The 20,195-nt window shown below is 46.5% G+C and overlaps 1 protein-coding gene across 3 annotated transcripts in view; it reads left to right on the plus strand.

The window, feature by feature from the left end:
• Positions 1 to 20,195, plus strand: part of LOC126539199 (uncharacterized) — a 135,794-nt gene that overhangs the window by 82,520 nt on the left and 33,079 nt on the right. Inside the window, exon 2 of one of the 3 annotated variants that reach the window (XM_050185943.3) lies at positions 12,887 to 13,027. The exons of the other annotated variants lie outside the window; for them this stretch is intronic. Coding sequence (XP_050041900.1) covers positions 12,921 to 13,027 — 107 coding nt within the window. The 5' untranslated portion in view covers positions 12,887 to 12,920. The remainder of the gene's footprint in view (positions 1 to 12,886; positions 13,028 to 20,195) is intronic. 3 annotated transcript variants of the gene reach the window in all.

The following is a 20,195-nucleotide window of genomic DNA, read 5'->3' on the forward strand; positions in this document are numbered from 1 at the left end:
TCTCTCTTTTTGAATGGAACTTATCTGGATTTATGGTGGTTACAAAATACTTCATATATACGTAAGCCATCGTAAAGGGAGTTAGTATTTGAAACAGGGGAAATTGCTCCGGTAGTGTACGGGAACAAGCAATAAAGACGTGTCAGTCCGGTGCCGAAGTTTCGAGAAAAGAATTTACTTTCCTCTGACAAAGACGAGTCCTTTTGTCGAAGTAGCACGAGGCGCTCCATTGCTTTGTTCCCCCAAAGTTCTTATGTACTTAAGCCACATTAAAGTTCCGATTACCTTTAGTCACCTAGCAGCTATCACATAACAGTGTGTGTTTATTTTTGCGCCTCAGTACTCTATTGCGCTGTAGTACGAGTTTATTGCGCAAAAAAAAAAAAGAAAGAACACTAACATTTTCGCCAATTTAATGCATCAACTATTCCAGCAAGAAGCTGTTCTCGCGGTTTATCATCTGCGCCAGTATGGGAAGTTTGGCTACTGAAGAGCCGCTATTCCCAAAACCATAGCTAAAGAAACACTAAACGAGAGAACAGCAAAAATAGAAGAGATAATCAAGACCTTTCACAATCGCCAGGAATAAAAGAAACTCACACTACATGTTAAGAACTTGACTCTAATGTGGCAAGTACATACAAACCATGCCTAAAACAGAGGTAGCGCATGACGGGACGTGCATGAGGAGTCTCCTCACGTTCAAAGTGTTCACGGCAGAACGCGTAAAAAATTGCGAGCGCAAGACAAATAGAAATTACATCAAAATAAAAAAAGGAACATCGCAACCTGAGTTCACAAAATGTTAACTTCTTGCCAGCATTCACGCGAAACGTTTATCGAAACACCGCGTAGACTCGTGTAAGGGCCGCACCTATGTTTTTTTTTTCACTATTTTGGCCAGATGCGGCCCTTACAATGGGCCGAACCTCTTGGTCAAAATGGTGCCGGTTCAGCCGACGACTACTGCACACCCCGGATCTCCGGATGTAACATTGCATCAGAGATAAACGTGCAGCTCTCACCATCCTAGTAGGGGCGCGTCGAAGTGCGCAGCGCGGCATCGAGGCACCGAACGCAATTGCTTCTCTCACGGAATTTCTTTTTCTTTTTTTTTACAAATATTGAGTTACAGGTTGGGAGTGCGGCCCTTAGACGAGTCTATACGGTATCTCGCTGCATCAACCAAGTGCGTCTGCTCACGGTGTGGTCATCCTCACACTCGTGTAAATCTTGGTGACTTTGGTCGATCAACGCAGCACCCTCTGTATGCTTACTTGTTCTTTTTTTTTTTTGGCTGGTTGTGTAGTAGAAGCCTGGCGTAGGTTGTCGTAGACTTGCATAAGGCTGGCGTAGGTTGGCGTAGAGTGGTCTATACACCCATGGCGCTGCAGTAGTTCGTGTGTACGTTCTCCTAGTGGCGAGCTGTTTCACGTTTCATTTTGCTGAAAACCCCCTGCCCCAGTGTGCACCACTGTTTTCCTTCTCTCGCTTCTTTCTTCGTAGTTGTTCATGCTTGGCGTAGAGAAAGCCTCAGTATAGTAGTGTAGCACTGGTTAGCGAGTAGTGGCTAGTGTGTTCTCTTGTGGTATGCGGTTGATGACCTACCTGCTCACGAGGTAAGTACGCGTTGCCCCCAAAGCGTCGACGAAAAGTCAAGATATATTCGGCCAGCGTGGGCCGTTTTGAAGCCATTGAGGGGGCTCTTTGCGGAAATGACGAAAGCCGCATTTCGATGGGGAGCGGAATGCAAAAAAAAAAAAAAAAAACCGGCCGTGTACCTTGCATTGGGCGCATGTTTTAAAGAATTCCAGGTGGTCAAAATTATTTCGGAGTCCCCCACTATACGGCGAGCCTCCTAATCGTATCGCGGGTTTGGCGCTTTAAAAAAAACACAGAATTTAATTTTAATGCTGGAAGTCGGTTCGTATAAGCCGTAAGTTCGTATAAGCGCATTTTCGATGTCTGTGAGCAGGCAAGAGTCCAGAAGTGGCGAACTGAAATTTCGCGAGTTGTGAGTACACCGATTTTAAAGCTTACTGAGAGTCTTGTAGCCATGCCACACGGGGCAATTTAGTGCACTTTATGCGAGTGTACTACGCCGCACGATAGGCGGCACCATCTATACGACACCACAATGGCACCACCTATGAGTAAATAAGGAGCCACCTAATATATATATATATATATATATATATATATATATATATATATATATATATATATATATATATATATATATATATATATATATATATACATATATATATATATATATATATGCATATATATATATATATATATATATATATATATATATATATATATATATATATATATATATATATACTGCGTTGTAGTAGTTAAACATTATGTAGTGTGAGCTTTAGCCCACATAAAGTTTACTTGCCGAATTAACGGGGTTTTCGACTGTATTAAATATATATGTATTCTGTGCTTGCTTTTCTGCCTAAAACATGACAATAAGTGAAAAAAAGGTTAGCTGTTTACACGACCCCCAACTGCCGGTGCTGTGGCACTCACTCGGCTACGCTTCCGCATATGCTGTGCGAGTGCCCAGCACAGTACACACACATTAACACCACGACCCTCTCGTCGAGGTTGCGTGAGGCTCTGCGGAGCTCCGCCCTCGAGGACCAAACCTGGGCGACCCAGCACGCCCGTGAGGCGGCGGCGAGGCAAGCCCTCGACATCCCCTCCTGGGAGGCTTAGGCCCGGCCATCATAAAATGCTGGTTCTATAACAAGAGTTTATCCCCCCCCCCCACCTCTGTATCGAGTCAAGATAAGACAGCATCATATCCAGGGTATGCTATTCTGCGGTTTTATTGTGGACATTGTCAAATTCGGCCATCTTGTCTGCTCTGATTGGCCCAGAGAGATGCTGCAGGCTTTCTGATTGGCTGGAAATTCCGCCGTTTTCACAGAGGTCGTAGCAGTCTCGTGACAACTGAATAGATGGCGAATTCGTCAACATGGCACAGCTTGACGTTCTGTGCTGAATATATCCCGGGCAGGCAGTGAAAAAAAAAGTAATGTGCATATACGGGGTGTCTCAATGTGGCTTAATTGTGCCAGAATTTAAAGAAATATGCGCGTTCCACGTAGCTCGACAGAACCAAGGTAATGTTGTTTGCTGTCACTTGGAGCGTCATACTAATTTTTTTTTGCATATGGGCGTAATTACATAATTAGTTATTATCAATTAACTAACTTCTCAAATTATGTAATCAGAGCAACATTGTCAATCAGCAAAGTGTAGGCCACTATGAAAAACATTACGGATCCATCTTTCTGTTCTGTACGTACTACATAAATGCTTTGTTTTCTTTTTCCCAGCGTTAAAGAAAGTGGATGATCGGGCAAGTTGGCAATTCATAATCTAAGCGTGCAGCGTAAAGGTTACGCGTAGACGAGACAAGTGAGAAGGGGAAGCACGTTTAAGCTTCGACGCTTACGCTTAAAAAAAACCCGCAGAACATTCAAAAGAAAATGCCTCGCGAATATAGTCGCGCCGTACTTTTTCGCGTGCTCTTGCGGGCTACTTTCAGTCTTGGAAAAATCTTTATTGTAGCACGGTACAGAACAACGGTGCTTATAAGTTGGATTGGCAATCTTGCTCTGATTATAATAATTGAGAAGTTAATTATTCAATAATAACTAATACAATTAGGCGAAATATAAAAATTAGTAGTCTGAAAACATTACCTTGGTTCTATCCAGCTAGCGGCACTGGCATATTTTGAAATTTTGGCTCGGGTACGTTTAATACTTTTGGTGGTGTAAAAAAACAAGCGTTTTAAAGTTAATACCGACTCTACATTCAACGATGTTTTCTTTATTTTTGAATGTCTATCACGCTGCACACTTCGTCGTGGCGAAGGAACATTCCCAAACGCTCTTGCCAGCGAGTGAGTGCTTGTCGCCAAGTGCTTCCGTACGGCAACCTGCGAGTGGCCCCAACGATGATGTGAACCCCTTCAGAACGACATTGCATTTGCCTGTGTCAGAAGCTTGTCTTAGAGTACAACGTAAAACCGTGTAGCCTGCAATTAGAGCTCTTTTAAATCCTCTCCGCAAGCGTATTACAGTTTACGGCATACCTAGAGCATCGGAGACGTTGATATAGTAACAGCAGTGTCGGTGCGTGATTTTGTGACGCTTTCCTCAGTCGCAACTTCGTATTAGTGTTTTTTCCTTTTCTCTTCTCTCTCTTTTTGCTGTTGCGTGCTATTCTAGCAAAGGGGGCAGACGAAAAAACAATGTGCAGAAACCATCGACGGTGATTGCCGATGTAGGGGCATTACATGTCGAACGTTTTTCGAAAGCTATTCTCTGTATTGCAGGAAAGATGCAGTTAGAATATTTATATAGCTACACGTTTGTTGTTTGATTACGTTATTCCGTAGACAAATAAGCCGTTGACCGACACACCTGTGGCGGTAGTGTAGGTGGCCTACATACGGGCTGTTGTAATCAACGTTAACCAATTCCTTTAAAGTTGTCTGTGGCATGTAGCACAAATCTGTTCGCTCAGCTGTATCAGTCAAGGAGGAAGACATCACTTGCACTAGAAACAGAAAGGCATGATCAAGTAATAGGCAGGATTTCACGAATCAGCTTTTCAACCAATTGCTTTAGCGTGCACATTGCACTTTACGAAATGAATTAAGCCAGTGATTTCGCGAAGGCACCTTCACTTGGAACTTGAAGTGAACTTGGTTCACTTGGAATTTTCGAAACTAGCACTCGCTGTCGCAGCGCGCAGGCCGCCCGCCGCTGGGTGACGTAAGCAGAACGTCGCCTCGAAGGGTGCGGCTTTGCGCTCGCTGCAGCTTCCTAGCTTCGGTTTCGCGCGCTCTAGCTGATAGCCGAAGTTCGTCGTGCCATAGTTCCGCAGATAACCGCACTTTTTTTTTCCAGATCCAAAAAGTTGATTTGGCTTGCACGGAGAGCCTGTTGAAATTATCAGTTTAGACGGTAAATTATAGATTTTTTTGGTAATTAGCGACTAAATACCACATATCACCTGTCACCCCATAGTCGCCGCCACTGACAGCGTGTCTCCCAAGGAACTTATTTTTCAACGGCTACTTTTAATATTTATCATCACCGATTATCTCTCTCTCTCTCTGCTGCGAGCTAAGGAAGGTGCACTGATACAAGAGCCATGAGGCGCAACCTTAAGGGCATAAACTTCGGTTGCTTCCTTTTTTTTGTGTGTGTGATTGCGGGACCGATGCACTATCTCCTCCTCTCGAAATTTGGTTCTGCACTTGGACAATATGCATGTGCAAGACCTATCCCTCATGTAATGCATCTATCAGCGCACCTTCCTTAGCTCCGAGTAGAAAGGACAGTAGCTTAACCGTGGACAATCGATGCCGTCGGTAGGCTTGTGAAGGCGTCTTTACGCAGGCGATGTGACCACATATACCGAGTGTTGCTACAAACACTTTATTATACGTGGGCTAATCAGAAAGACATTGCCCCTATACTTTATTATCCAAAATAAGGTACATACAGGTAATTCTAAACATACATAATTCTACGTACCTTACACTATTTTCCCACATAGTCCCCACACCGGTTCAAACATTTTTCCCATCGCAGCACTAAATTTGATATACCGCGGTGGTGAAATTCGCCCCGCTGACTGTGGAACCACCGTCAGACTGCTGGTCTTGGCTTCATCGTTGCACGGGAATCGCTGTCCTGCCAGGAACTTGTTCATCTGACCGAAACCTTGGAAAACACTAGGGGCGAGAGACTGTATGGTGGGTGGTCCGCATTCTCCCAGTGAAATGACCGGAGTTTGTCGGCGGTTCGCATTGCCGCACGCGGTCCCCCCGAACGCTCATTGTCATGTAGGTATTCATGGCGTTTTGCAAGATCACAACACCACCACCACCTCGCACTTCTCAAAGCGAGACACCTTTACCCATACGTGGGCTGCATTTCCCTCTGGATTTCGATGTGCTTTCATTCCCTTGCTCCATAGAAGACGAATCACATTTCGTTGCTCGCACGCCGTGGACGTGTGAAGCACAACCGCCATTTTCAACAACTGACAGCAGCGCCGTGCCGCGTAGCTACCGGCAGATAAGGCCGTGCCGGTCCAAGAAAGGTCCACCGCTGTCAATGGACATGTTCGCATTTACAGCCGTAATTTGGCTTAAATAATGGGGGCAAGGACTTTCTCATTCGCCTTCAAATGCATATATATATTCCTCAACTTTGCCCTGCGTTTCGCCTGTTTCTTCTGGCGCATAAACTTTAGAGCTACAAGCGCGAATGAATCGACTAAGGAGAAGCGCAACGGAGCCACGAAATAGACCACGCCACCATACCCGGTTAAGCAACCTCCGCAATAACTATGCCAATCCTCACAGCTTTGCTTCACGTATATTTGATGATCTGGAGGAGCTTTAGTAGCCACCACAAAGCTCTTCGCTCATGACAATGACTCGTGCCTTTTAACTCACACGCTAAGTCGCACACAATTTGAGCCGACAGAACACGCTTTTTCTATTGAAAATTTTCTGGATTACTTCAGAAGAAAACGGTTTGCAGGGAGCGTCAATTGGAAGGCCCGACGAAGCCAGCCGAGGTTACGTGCATCCCTAGAAGAGACTGCCCTTTGCCTGATGATCAGAGATCGTATTCGCGAAGTCAAGAGTCTTCTGACGAATCTCTAACAGCGATACTCTATTACTGTCTTTACTCAGTAGTTTCTTCGGCCGGCACCTACGCGTAACCAATATCACAATTATCGACACCATTCCAGTGCGCGCTGCCTTCAAGATCAGTCCACTTTACAGATTGCTGGAAGGGGCGCGCTAAGCTCGTGTTAAGAGGGGCACTTCGAAGGTCTATATTATACATGCTTAATTATCGTTTCAAATTTCAATGACCGCGGTTGGCATTACTTAGCCGTCGTTTCCATGGTTTCGACATACTCATGAATTGGACACTAGGCGTGCTATATGCCATGCGATTGGTTCTGCATGCTTCCGTATTACCCGGTTATCCTGCCACTGCAATGTCGTGACACCCGTCTTGATGATTATTCATGTTAACCTGTGGCCGGGGCTTCCAGTAAACCTGAACCTCAGGGCCGAAAGAGAGAAAAGGGAAAAGGAAAAGCCAGGCTGAGCCCGCGGTTCGACACGCTGCGCTTGTGACCAGGCCTTCTCAATTCACTGCGTCTCGATGAAGCTCCCCGCTGCGCTAAAAAGAAGGGACAGATATAGATAGGAAGAAGCGGACGAAACTATTCTAAGGCGCGAATGTAATTAAGAAAAACAAACAAACTAATAAATGGGAAAATCCACAAGCGACTCAACCTAGCAGACTCAACCTGTATAACAAGGTTTGAGAACTATTTCTGCGCCAGAACAGCTCAAATACGAAGGGATAGTTTGGAACTTATAACGTCAGCGATGACGTAAACGTGTGTAGAGGTTTCGACGCACAATAAAAATAAAAGGAGGGGAGGAGTGTCCGTGTTCGCACGCCTTTACCCCTTCTTTGCATTATGAGTATGACAGTCGTTTTATTCTTGAAGTGATAAACCTTTTCTTGCCAAACGAATCAATACAGAGAATTGTGAAAGAACTTAACAACTTTAGAAACAGTCTAAGATAGTTTAGCGTTGCTCTTTGGTGTCCATTTAAGATATGGTGCTGTTGACGATTATGGCGAAGAAAGAGAAACCGGTTTAGGAATTTCTCATTAAAGGAAAACCAAACCAAAATCTGATCAGTGCGTATGCGGCAGGACACACACACGCGCTAGGCACGCTCTTCAAAGAACACTCCAAATCCCAGGCCTGAGGACCAGTTCATCCCCGCCGCCCACTCTGCCTGTTACAATGTAGGCGGCTGGGATCACTTTCCAAATTTCAGCTAACAAAGATCAGCCTCCCATGCATCATTGGTATCGATGTTTCACATTTCTTTTTCCAAGCATATGTTACACAGCGATTGACTAAGCTGGCAGTCCTGGGGAGGCGTCCTGTAGGAGTCCACCTAGTGGACATGTCCATTTCGTCTGCTGTTGAAGTTCTAATTGGCTGGGCTGCGCTGCGCGTCCGCAGCACAAGGCGTCATAGCCAATCAGCACTTCAGCAGCAGCCGAAATGCACATGTCCGCTAGGTGGACTCTCACAGAATACGTCCGCTGGTTAGCATGGCGCCCGCGGCCACCGCATGTGCACGACGATACATGCGGGGCCGTCTGAACGCACGCAGACTGCAGCAAAGTGGTGAACTCGGTGGGTGGCTGCTGACTCATTGGTAGGAAAGTACGAAGGGACAAGTGCGACAGTTGATATTGTCCCGGTGTTGTCTTGTCTTCGTTACGAAGTAGGGTTGAGGTGTTTTCACCGCGGTCTGTGGTCCAGAGGAGCAAGAAAAAGAGCTTCCTTTGAGACCCAGAAGCATATCTGGACTGCACTGTTTCAATCAAGCTTCCAGCGTCATTCTAGTCCACTAGTAGCAGAGTACCTCTATCGGAGCTGTCAAATTCTTGGTACGAACCCCAACTAATGTGTACAATATATATATATATTGTAAGGAAGCAGACGCGCCCCTGTGTATGTGCCGTCTGAAGAGGAAGACGAAGGGCCGTGCCGTGATCGCGAGCGAGCCCCGTGCTACGGACAGTCCTTGCAGTGCGTAGATTTACCTAGCGTTCCACACCGTTGTGAACGACAATAAACCTCGTCGCAATATATGTATGTTGGCTGTTCCAGGCATATCCCAATTCGTAGCTCACATATGCTTATCACGGTCAATTAATATGAACGTAGTCCGCCCCAAATGTGCAAAGGACAGCGGTGCCGATATGTGAGCGTGGCGCTGAGTGCCAGTGCTATACGCGAGTGGATTGGCTGTGCTCCGGTAGCTGTTACCAGGTGGCGCATGCAGCGTTACCCGATTCCGCCAGAACCGTGCGAAGGCCTGCATCGTGTGCACGACTGGGACACGCGGCAGCATTCCAGTGCGGCCGTGCCTTTGTGCACGTGTACATTGGCGGCGTCCGTGTATGCCGGTGGCTGTACCATGGGACCCGACCTGAAGCTCCTTGCTTTGCTCGTTCCGCTAAAGAAACAGCACAACGTTCTGACGACGATTGTATGTGTGAGAGAAAAGAGAGAGAGAGATAGAACGATAAAAAAAATGCTTTAGTGAAATTGAGACACTTTTGCCGGCGCGTGTACTGTATGCGTGTGCAAATATTCGAAACTTTCGAATAACGCATCGGAAGAGTCTCCTATTCGATTCGGCCTGCAAATCGAATAGTTTATTGGAATAACAATTCGAATAACATTCGAATAACAATAGCAGTTCCTAAAAACGAATATTTTTCGAGTAGTTTCCCAATATTTCAAAACGTTGGCTGTGCGAAACCAAGCATAAAAATTGGGGCAAGATACGATAAATTTCATCCCCGCGGGCATAGTATTTGCATAGAAGAGGACAACTTGCGCGTGAACGTATCGTGAACATTTCGTGCACAGTATTTCATTCAGAAGCACGCTTGTTGCTCAGTCTGCGTCAACAGGTTCTGCTAAAGAAATTTTGTAGCGCCGAACAAGAAGAATGATAACCAACGAAAATGTCCTTCCACTCTTGTGTGAGCCTTTTAGAGCAACGTTAGGAATTGAAAGTTTTAATGGTACGATTTTTGTTTCTTTTAGTTACACTATGGAATAATGTTGCAGAGTTGACGGACAACTCGGATACGTCGATGGCGGGTCAGTTGTTGGAAAAAAATATATCTGACTCGCGATAACGTAATACTTTTCCACTGTGCTTTTGTTCCAAATCTGCCATTAGACCTCCGTGTTTGGTAAAACAATTTTCCGGGCCGCGCCCATATTATCGCGACCAGCACACTGCCATACACAAGGAAGCGAGCTCTCCACGTGACGACATGCCGGCGCCGAGAGCAAACGCCCACAATTCTACCTTCTTACTCCTTTCACTAAAACACTTTGCACATATTGTTCAGATCTGCCGCAATCTCCCAATCGGAAATTTCTCAAGAAATATGTGAAACGTGACTCTTCAATATTTTCATAACTGCTTTTGCTTTTTATGCGCAGCCTTGGCGTGTACAATATAGTACGCACAACGCCTGAAGGTGATGTACTGTACGGACTCTATGTATGCCACAGTTGGCACACTTGCGTGAAACGTCGCGTTTACAAACAGTTTATTCCTGCGGCCTTGCGCAATCTGTCAATTCGTATCCGTGAGCTGTGCGCTTTGACACGGCTGTTGTTGTTGCTGCTGGCTTTGCTCGCGTCACCGGGAAGCTTCTGCGAGCGAACTGGCTTTTGCTTTTCTCGCTGTGTACACGACTTTCCCGCGGCGTGGTTTTTGTATGTTTCGAGTCCCCGCTCCTCTGGCCACCCTCGCCCCGTACCCACGAATCTTGTGTACGTGCACAAAAAAGAGAGAAAAAAAAAGAAGACGCGGCACTCCTGGCACTGTCCCCACATCCGCATGTCCTGGTGTCAAGGAATGTCATCCTCACGCACGTGGCCTCGTTGCCTCTGGCTCGTGGATTCCGGACGTTACGGCACCACGTCACTCCCTCCTGGTTTCGTACGTGTCCCCTCTTCGTCCTTCTTTTCTTTTTTTTTTTTGGAATTGGAAGACGAAGCCTTACACAGCAGTGCTCGTTCACGTTGCTCCAAGCTGTGGACGCTGTAGGTGCAGCCTTTGGTCAAAAGTATACGGGCCTTGTCCGCGCATTCAACGTATGTGTCATTCGGATGTGTGGTGCGGTTCCCGCGTCGCTCCTGCCATTCCAGGTCTCGGGATGGTGAGAAGGCGAGTTCATTTCCTACTGCTGGGAGTTGGAACGCATCTCGTACCAGAGAAACTCTGTTGTACAGAGTTTAGTCAGCCTGGCTGTCGCAGGCAATGTAGCCCGTATACTTTTGACAAAGACTGCATGATAGTAACTGCGAGGATGCCAACTGTCTCAAATGGAAAGAGTGAACTTTTTTTTTTAAACCTGTAATGCCCAAGCACAGTTCCACACCAAGAAAAGTGAAAACGTGTTTACGTTTATTTGTGGCAATGGAAATTACATTTAAGCACACAAGAAAGCAATGGAATGGCATGAGTAAAATCTTAATTAGTACAATAACTTGAAAATTTGTAAATACCTTTTGAACAAATAAAACTTCGTTGCAGCATATTAAAACCGTCGCAAGAGGCTATGAGTCAAGTTTCCCGTGCATAAATGAGAGCTTTGAGGTACCAAACTCGGCGTAGCGTAAATGATACGTTGGGCTTTAAAGGGCACTCAGGTAAAGACAGTGCAGTAAAGAGAGTGCTGTCTTCTTTTTGGCAGCCTGTTAATAGCGGTGGCGGGCGTCAGCAGTTGTGGTGATCTCAGGTTCACTAATTAACACTTGCTAATTAAGTTATGTGATCGAACACGAGAGTCAACGTACCGACAAGTGGTCTCGTCTTCGTCTTCATCGTTAGTCAAGTTCTCTTGTCGAAATGTTGGCTATCTTAATATCCTAATGAACATCTTAATGAATATATTAATGAGTTTAGTTCCAGAGGGTGGGAGAAAAATTACCATTGTTGGGAAACAATCACGAGAGCACCAATGCGCGGTTCTTCGAGAGACTGAGGAGAGATAATACGGAACTGCCGCTAGCTTCGGGACATGTGCTCATTAGGTAGATATTGCCTTGAGCATTGACTGGCTTCATTTCTGGAGTTCCTCTACGTCCCATTCAGCAATTGAGAAAGTTAATTAGTACATTTTATCTAATCATTTTATGGATGTGTGGTTTTAGCGTATCTATGTCCGTCGTTGGCAATTATCTGTTGCCAGTAAGAATGAAAGCATCGTTATTGTGCTAAGTAAACTTTGACTCTTCCCATTTGAAGCAAGTGATATGTCAAGATATGGTCAGTGATGTTGAAATAAGCTTATGCTGTGGAGTATTTTTACCTATGAGTGAAGCCAGGTCGGCTTCCAGCAAAATTCTACGTTTCCTCCAAGCTTTAAAATCTTGTTCGAGAGCTGTTTTGAATTTACGTTCAGTGTCGCCTAGTTTCTTCTCGCGTTGTAGATTCAAGTCAGGCTTGTCCACAGATATAAACAACCTAGTGATGCCAGGTTACTAGGACTGCCAGTGTGCAGTAATTTCTTGCGTTCACGTCACAGATCAAGTGGCCGACTGAGCTTCACGTGTTGTTCTCTCACCTATTATCGCGTTGCCACGCAATGCAAAAATAAATATCTATAGTAACATTTTGCTAATGGAACAAGCGTGTGGCAGTAGCTTCCGATAACGGATTGAGGTAATACTTGTTGCACCAATAGTTACCCTTAATTGCTGATGACCTCTTCTTTAAACATATCTAAATTTGCTTATGCTACTTCATGACTTAGCTTTCCGGCTGGGCAGAGAAGTTAGCACAGTTCTCATCTGAGAGCCTTGATCACACAGTCATTTGGAACGCTGTAGAGTGTTTCAGTTTACTTCGCGAAAGGCAGCGTATGCTTCAGGCTAAGTGTCGCCTGGTCGGAACCACATGTCTAAAAAACTGCAGAATCAAGCCTCAAAGCTTCAACATCATAGAAAACTTGCTCTCAGCGCCTGGCCGCCTGGTCGGTTTTAACCGCCGTATACCTTTTAGCAGTTGTTCCCTTGAAAGAAAGAGTCGCAAGTTGAAAAAAGAAGTGAACTTTAACTTCGTCCACAGCGGAGCGTCGTAGCGAGCATTGCTGAACATGGGGCAAGGAGTTGCTATAACTTTTATCCGCTTTCGAGAGGAGCCTAAAGAAAAAGAAACAACAGGCATCGTATTGCGATGTGACAGGCCCCGCTACGTATGCCATGATCCATCGGCGTCCATGTTCTGCCTCGGATGCTTCGGCTGTGGGAGCGAGCAGCAACAACAGCAGCAGCAACATCATCATCAACCGCAGCAGAACGGAGAGTCTCACGGTGCCACAGCATGGTACGGTCCTGGTCTCTTCCTCTCGGTGGTGTACCTTGCTCTCTCTCTCTCTCTCTCTCTACTCGACATTTTCGATAGAGGCGTATTGAATTGGAATGTTCTGAACACGATTCGATACGAATACGTTGTCTAAGACGGCAGGGACGGAGCTAGATTGTGTGGTGAGATTAGAAAAATGTGTAAGTGTGGGGTGAAGTTGGTCGACGCGAGAAAGGGGTAATAAGGGTTGTACGAATCCACGCCAGTTGCCGATGAGTAACAGTAGCGGATCTCAGAGGCTATGCTTTTTCTTGGTGCATCCGCCGGAAGTACTTGCGGGGCCGAAAACAGGTCATGGCCGCCACGTTTTACGCACCGCTTATTGGAGACTGCTGAAAGATCGCCTTCGTACTGCAGTGGACGTGAAATAATCTGATGGCGTCGATGAATACAATTAGCTCCTTAATTATATGGGCTGTAAACATTGCTTTCGTGTGGCCGTGTTCGGAACGTTAGTCGCCGGTCGACCATTCGCAAGGTCATGCGAATTTGGAATGATTTAATTTTCGAGGTCATATTTACGTCGAGCTGATGTTACGTACAGAATACACGCATCATCATATGGTGATCATTAGCGCTAGCTGTTAAGGCACTTCGACCCTCTTAAAGATTGTACGATATTTAAACTGTTTAGTTTAAGACTTCGCATTCATTGTTGAGCCAATGTTTTGTGCATAGAAGACAAGCCTCATCTTAAACTAATGAATAGTATTAGCGGTTAAAGACTTCGTGCAGTAAGCGTTGTTATCGTATGGCCGTGGTTAGGACAAGGTTGGTCGCCGTTCAACCTTTTGGACGAGGTTGTACGAGGCTTAAGCGGTTCAGCTACCGACCTCACGCTTATGTCGAGCCAATATTGCATGTCAAGGCAGTCACCATCATAAGGTGAGCGTTTGACCGTGTCAGCCTTTTAAGGGGCTCTGTATTATTAATTATTGCATGACCGTGGTTAGTAAACCGATGTTTTCTAGGCGTCTTTCAACCCTTCGATAGACTATTGAGGCTTATAACTGCCCAGTCATGCATTTGTGGTGACCTAATGTTGCACAAGGAAAGTGCGAGCAATGAAAAACTTTTCGTTGATGCTTCTAATTCTTCGAGTATCTCCTTTTTACATAACTCTGCCTTTAATCGCAGTCGAGGTATGACAGTCGCCTCGTGGTAGCTGTTTGTTTGTTTGTTTGTGGCACATCCAAATTGAAGTTAGCCCTAAGTAACACTTGGGCTTGTCTCACGGGATTTATTGCTATGTAATTGTAGCTTTAGCTTAACCCAAGGTGCAACCACTCAGCAAGGTCTTTGTCGAGTGTCAATGGCCATTGACCATCTAGGTTAAAGGTATTGTTACAGTTGATTGTGTGTTTATTTACAGATGATGACTAGCAGAGATGATTGATCGGGAAGATAGCCGTTGAAATGCTGCCGCTGGCCCAAGGGATCGCCGTCGTCTTCTCCTTCAACCTCTTTTCATTTTTTATTTTTTATTTCAAATCGTAAAGACTTAGCCGAGCCTTCTTTTCGTCGCCGCCCTGCTTGCGTCAATGCGTTAGTTGACGTCACAGAGCATCATATGCTATACCTCTGGTCGAAGGCACAGCGATCGAAATGCGTGGAGACGTCCGTGGTGTCTAGCCATATATGTGTTGAAACTTCGTATCGTTTCCTGGTGCACCGATATTTTTGACCGTGGGAGAGGTGTCGGCAGGTGGCGGCTTGTGCGTTGTGATGGGCCGATAGTCAAAATGAAAGTACAAAGATGAGCTTCGAAGAGCCGCAGTACATGCTGCACCACAATGTCGGCAATAAGATCACTATTGCTAACTGCGCACATTTAAGTACTGGGCAAGTTATTGCTTGACGATAACGAATGTCAAGTTTGAACTGCCCGCCATTCAGAAGGTATACGCGCTGCTTTAAGCGAATTGGCACGAAAGTTAGCACTTAAGGGTAGCGTCGTTTTGTCTCTCCGCTGTTCCGATTATTTTCCGTCGGCTAAACGTAAACAGTGCTTTAATTTTCAATACATAAATCGTTGTTCCTTTCTGGTCAGTTCTTACTTGGTGCAATGGATGGCGCTGGCGTTCAAGGGCGAACCAGTCTTGTGACAGATCCTGCGCATCCATGATCTACACTCTTTATTTTTAGACGCTGCGGTCGGGCCTAAGTGCTTAAACAATACACTATAACTGCTTTAGCATACATGCGCGTCGTTTGATAGATTATAACGCACATTTATTTAACACAAGGGAATTTAATTAACGCAGTAAAGCTTTCTGTCTTAGGGGATTTTAGCCAGCAAGATATGCTCACATTTGCTCGCAGGTTAGTGTGTCGCGAACAGCAAACTATAATTATGGCGGAGGTCATGTGACTGCTCGTCGTCTAGAAATCGAGCCGCTAGCATCGCGCGTAATTTTATTACCAGGTAGGAGATCGGATCTTGCGACCTGCACCTTCATTGCTTGTGGCTCGTGCGGGGTTTTTTTGCTTTTATGTAGCTACGACTTCTCTCGCGTACTTCGGTTATATTGTGCAATAATAGTTCACCTTGTGCTAGTGTGATTTGCTGACGCACTTTGCACGTTAGTGCCATGTTGCTGCATCTGAACTCGTCGCAAGACATGTAAAAAGGTAGAAATACTTTCGCGAAATAATTCCGATGGGCCGTTTTGAATGAAGTTTGTTGCATTGGGAGAAAGAGCAGTTAAATTCTACCAACTTTGGTGAACAGAATATTGAACTGGGATTTCAAAATTTTTACGAAAATTGTTGAAATTCGGAAGTTAAAAAACAACTGCAGCATAAAGATTACAAATATGTAGCTCTCCATGGCCCCAAAAGCAGACGTCGCTTTTTTGTAAACTGCATCTGTCCGAAATCTAAAGCGCACAATTATGATATATTAATTTACGACATTGGGGAAATTGTTACAGTGTTTGTGTAGGTCTCACAAAAAGTTCGGCCCATAAATTATTGGTAAATTTCAGAGCGGTGAACGATAAAGCGCTTTTGTCCAATTCAGATTAAGTGCGTTTTACAGAATTGGGATATCTCTTCTTATATCCGTGTCAGAGTTGCAAATTTGATACCGGATTTTCTTGTTTTTTTTTTATTTTGCGACTTTCAAGATTTTCTTTTGAAATATTCATGGCATGAATTAAAGTTGTGCTTGCTACAGTTCCTAGATGTGAAATTGTCCTCTTAAATGGAGCGAGCCTCATCAAAAAATTATGCGTGGCTCTGCTGTCGCAAACACCAGTGACCAGCGCAGCTGGAGGAAGTCAAGGCTTCAGAAAAATCCATGCCGTCTTCCTCGGGGGGGGGGGGGGGGGGTTCGGTTGGAACGGCGCGCCATTTTAGGCGCCCGCGCCGCAACAGAAGCGATTTGTTGAGACGCCATATGCGTCCGAGTCGTGTGTCGGACGCTGCATCGACGCCGTGTACCTGGTAGCTACTTGAAATCCGGCAAAGCTAGCGCGCGGGTTTTTGTAGGAGAGCAATGACGTCACACCACTTGCGTCTCCGTCACGCCGTTCCTTCTTCCTCTCCGCTAGGCCCCACCCACCCTCGCCGCATCGCTGTGCTGCGCGATGCTATTTTTATACTCCGCTTTCACTCTCTCTCTGCCCTCTCTCCCCCAGCTCGAACGTCAAGAGAAACCCAGCGAGGTTCGAACAGCTCCACTGTAGAACGGTGCAGTGGTTGCCGAGAAAAGCAATTTCTCCGTAGCCATTTATTTCGATAGGAACCTCGGAGGTGTACCGCTCGGAACGTGTCTATGAATGCTGGCCGGAATGAAAAGATTGTATGTCACATTGACAGAAACCAGCACGCTTGTATCCCATAAAAGAGGAACCATATATCTAGTTTTGCTCTGAAAGAGGTGTGGGAACATGTGGCGTTACCCGACGGTGAAGCAGTGCAGCCAATCCGTGTAGCGTCACGCAACCAAAAAGCGCCCAGGGAGAGTCATTGTGCTTGTATACAATATTCTATTGCTTGAAGTTATAGTTTATGCTCCTCCGCCAACATTGGGTGAGAAAGTCATTTCTTTCGTTTCAAGCTAGCACGTGTTGAAAAGTGGCGCCGCCTTGCGCAAACGAACGGAGTCACGGTGAACAGAGTAGTGCGTTGATGCGGGGCCTCCGAAATTGCCATCGCGCCCAGTAATAAGTGTTATCCGCATCGAGCGTTGGTTTTAGCAAGAGGCTGCCCACATCGAAAAACTTTGTTTAAATATTTCTGCTCGCTTTTTAGAGAAACCACTGGAACTTTGGATACTTCAAATGGTAGGCCTTCTATTGCGCCACAAAATAGAAGGTCCTTGAACAACGTTAGACTCCTTTTAAGTCCGCGAGTTGTCACGGTAAAACACCAACATCCACAGGGACCTGCAGCGCGTCTATCTTGGCATCGCATTATGAGCGGTCTCTTGATCTCGCGGCCCGTGTGCCTCTAGAAGGGCGCGCTTTGGAAGACATAGCTATCACTTTTCAACTGATATCGCACATTTCTCCCAAAAGCGTTGTGTAAAATATTTACGTCGGTGACCAAATGGTTTACGTCTGCACTATTGTTTAACTGTTCTTCGCAAGCATTCAAGAAATTAGTCGCGACAAGTCATCTGTAACATTAGTGGAAGTAATGAGGTTTATTGCAGAGCCATGCATGTTGTGTCACTTAAACAGACGGCCCACTAACTCTTTATGAACACAATTTTCCTTGTGTCAAGAACGCTTTACTTTTTTCGAAAAGAAATTACAAACTTGGCAAAGCACTGTTCTTTGTAGACACAAAAAATTGGCGGTGGTTTAGCTCGGCTATGCCAGGATATACGTAGCGAAAGCTAAGGCTTCACATGGTTAACCTTGGTTAATCTTCATTGCAAGTCCAGGTTAGTCTGGTTGTCTAGCTATGTTGCGGCGTTTAGCCAATCGTTCGGCGCGCTGTTCGTCTGTTTCCTGGGCGATTCGTTTGCTCTTTATCTCGTTCCGATGTCGATTCCAGGCCTCCTACTGCTTCTCAGGATTGTCGCCGTACATACTGCTGCCTCAGCTGTGGTTGCGGCGCACGCGAGCTCTCCTTTTCAATCCTCCCACATGTTATCAGGCATGCGACGCAGCTGGCGAAGCGAGCGGAGGCGAGCGCAACGACGAGGAACGTGGTGTGACATCATACCAAACGGTGGCAGCGAAAAGGCGCGGCGCTGCGCAGCGGCGGAACACTTGTGGCTCGGTGCTACTAGTGGCGCATGCGCAGTAGCGAGGCGCGCGTTGTGACGTCATGTGCCTCCTCGGAGCAACGCCATGGTGAAATCGCAAGTTCGCGGCCAGTAAAGTTTAAAAATGCTGTTTGTTCTCGCTGATAGCAGTACGGGAGAAGCGGGCGTCCCCGCAGGGATGTCTGTCAGCAGGCGTTTGGTGTGTTGCGACACCACGTACCCGAGCACACGAGGGTTGGACCCTCCCGCCTTCTCCTTTCCTCTCTTCATCTTTTTCTCCCCACACCCCTTTCCCCGTGCAATGCTGTTGAGTGTCCTCCTGTGAGAGGCAATTACGGCACTACACTTATCTCTTCCATTCTCTTTAAAATCACTACACACGGAAGCGGCGGAGGCGTTTCATATATTATTATATCATTGTTAGTCAGCCTTCCGTAGGATTATTTTCCAGGGAAATGGGCTTGTTAAAATAGGGAACATAGATAATCATACGTGCGACCACGAGGCAATGGCTGGAAATAACAAGTGCTCTTTATTGAAAATGAGCATGCGCGCACGCTTCATGTATGGCTTTAAAAGCAAACATGTTTTTCCAATAAACGCAGTTGCATGTTCAGCGCATGTCCCCCCCTTTCCCTTTCTCGCTCTTTCTCCTTAGTCGGTAGCGCCGTTTTACAGCGAAGCTCTATATGTTTAACCGATTCGTCCGCCCGTCTGTCGTCTTTACGCCGAAAACCCCCGGCGCAACCCCATGCGCATGCACGAAAAAAAAAAAGCAGGATTGGCTGCACCAGTAGTGACGTCGTTGCTCTCCGTCGCAGCCGAGCGCACGCTCAGAAATTTCTCTCCGGCTCCGAAATGGGTAGGCCATGCGTCATACGCACTCCCGAGGAGCAGGCAGCTTTCGATCAGCAACGCGGCGAGCACAGCCGGGAGCGGGCTCGTCTACTATACGCCACGCCGATGCTGCAGCTCGTGCACAAGAACAGGCTCGTAGCCGAGCGCAAGCAGCAACTGCTTCCCGAGGACCCGGCAGCCTACCAGGCCGTCGTTTGATGAACCGTCGGGATTAACACAGTGTTAAACACCGGGGCCACACGTTTCAGCTTCGCATGTTAACCATATGCGAGGAGTGCTTGGGCGATGATATTTAAAATGGAGCTAATTTTATAGCACCCGTTCTTTCTTTTTTACTCCAACGGAAAGCTCACTGGTCTTACCCCCGTATTCAGAAATGCATCTTAACTTGAAGGCAATGCGTGGCTTCGTTTAAAAGACGCCTATCGTGAACGCACCAAAAGAAACGCAATGAGTGTCTTGGGCACGTTCGCACCAGGCGTCATTTATATCAAGTCAAGCGTGAGCTTCAAGTTAAGACACATCTCCGAATACGGGGATAAGTGTCCAATCATACACTGGAGGCGCGGCAAACGCTGTGGTACATTTCCAGAGCGCTGCTGGGTTGAGCGTCGGCCCTGATCTCGCGTTTGTCGTCGTCTACCGCAGCTAGCTCGTCGGCGTCCCTCGCCGTAACCGCGCGAACGCGCTCGCGCCACTGCGCGCTCGTTCGTCGTTGTCCTCTTCCACAGCTGGCTCCATGAAGCGTATAGCCACAGAGGAAAGCTTCATGGCTTTCTCCGATGCTGCTCATCGTGCCAGCGTTCCCACACTGCCCCTCGCGCTCGTGCCACTGCTCGCGCCTTCGTCGTCGCCTTTCACAGCTGGCTCTGAAGCCGCTCGTCATGCTAGCATTGCCATACTGCCCCTGCCTCTGCGAAGGCGCTGACGGCAGTGACCCATTGCCACGAGGTGCGGTGATTTCGGCCTCAAATTCTTTGCCTCAATATATCGCTCGCGCCTTCGTTGTCGTCGTCTTCCACAGCTGGCTCCGATGCCGCTCATCATGCC

Source organism: Dermacentor andersoni, chromosome 11 (assembly GCF_023375885.2).
Source record: "Dermacentor andersoni chromosome 11, qqDerAnde1_hic_scaffold, whole genome shotgun sequence".
Taxonomy (NCBI): domain Eukaryota; kingdom Metazoa; phylum Arthropoda; class Arachnida; order Ixodida; family Ixodidae; genus Dermacentor; species Dermacentor andersoni.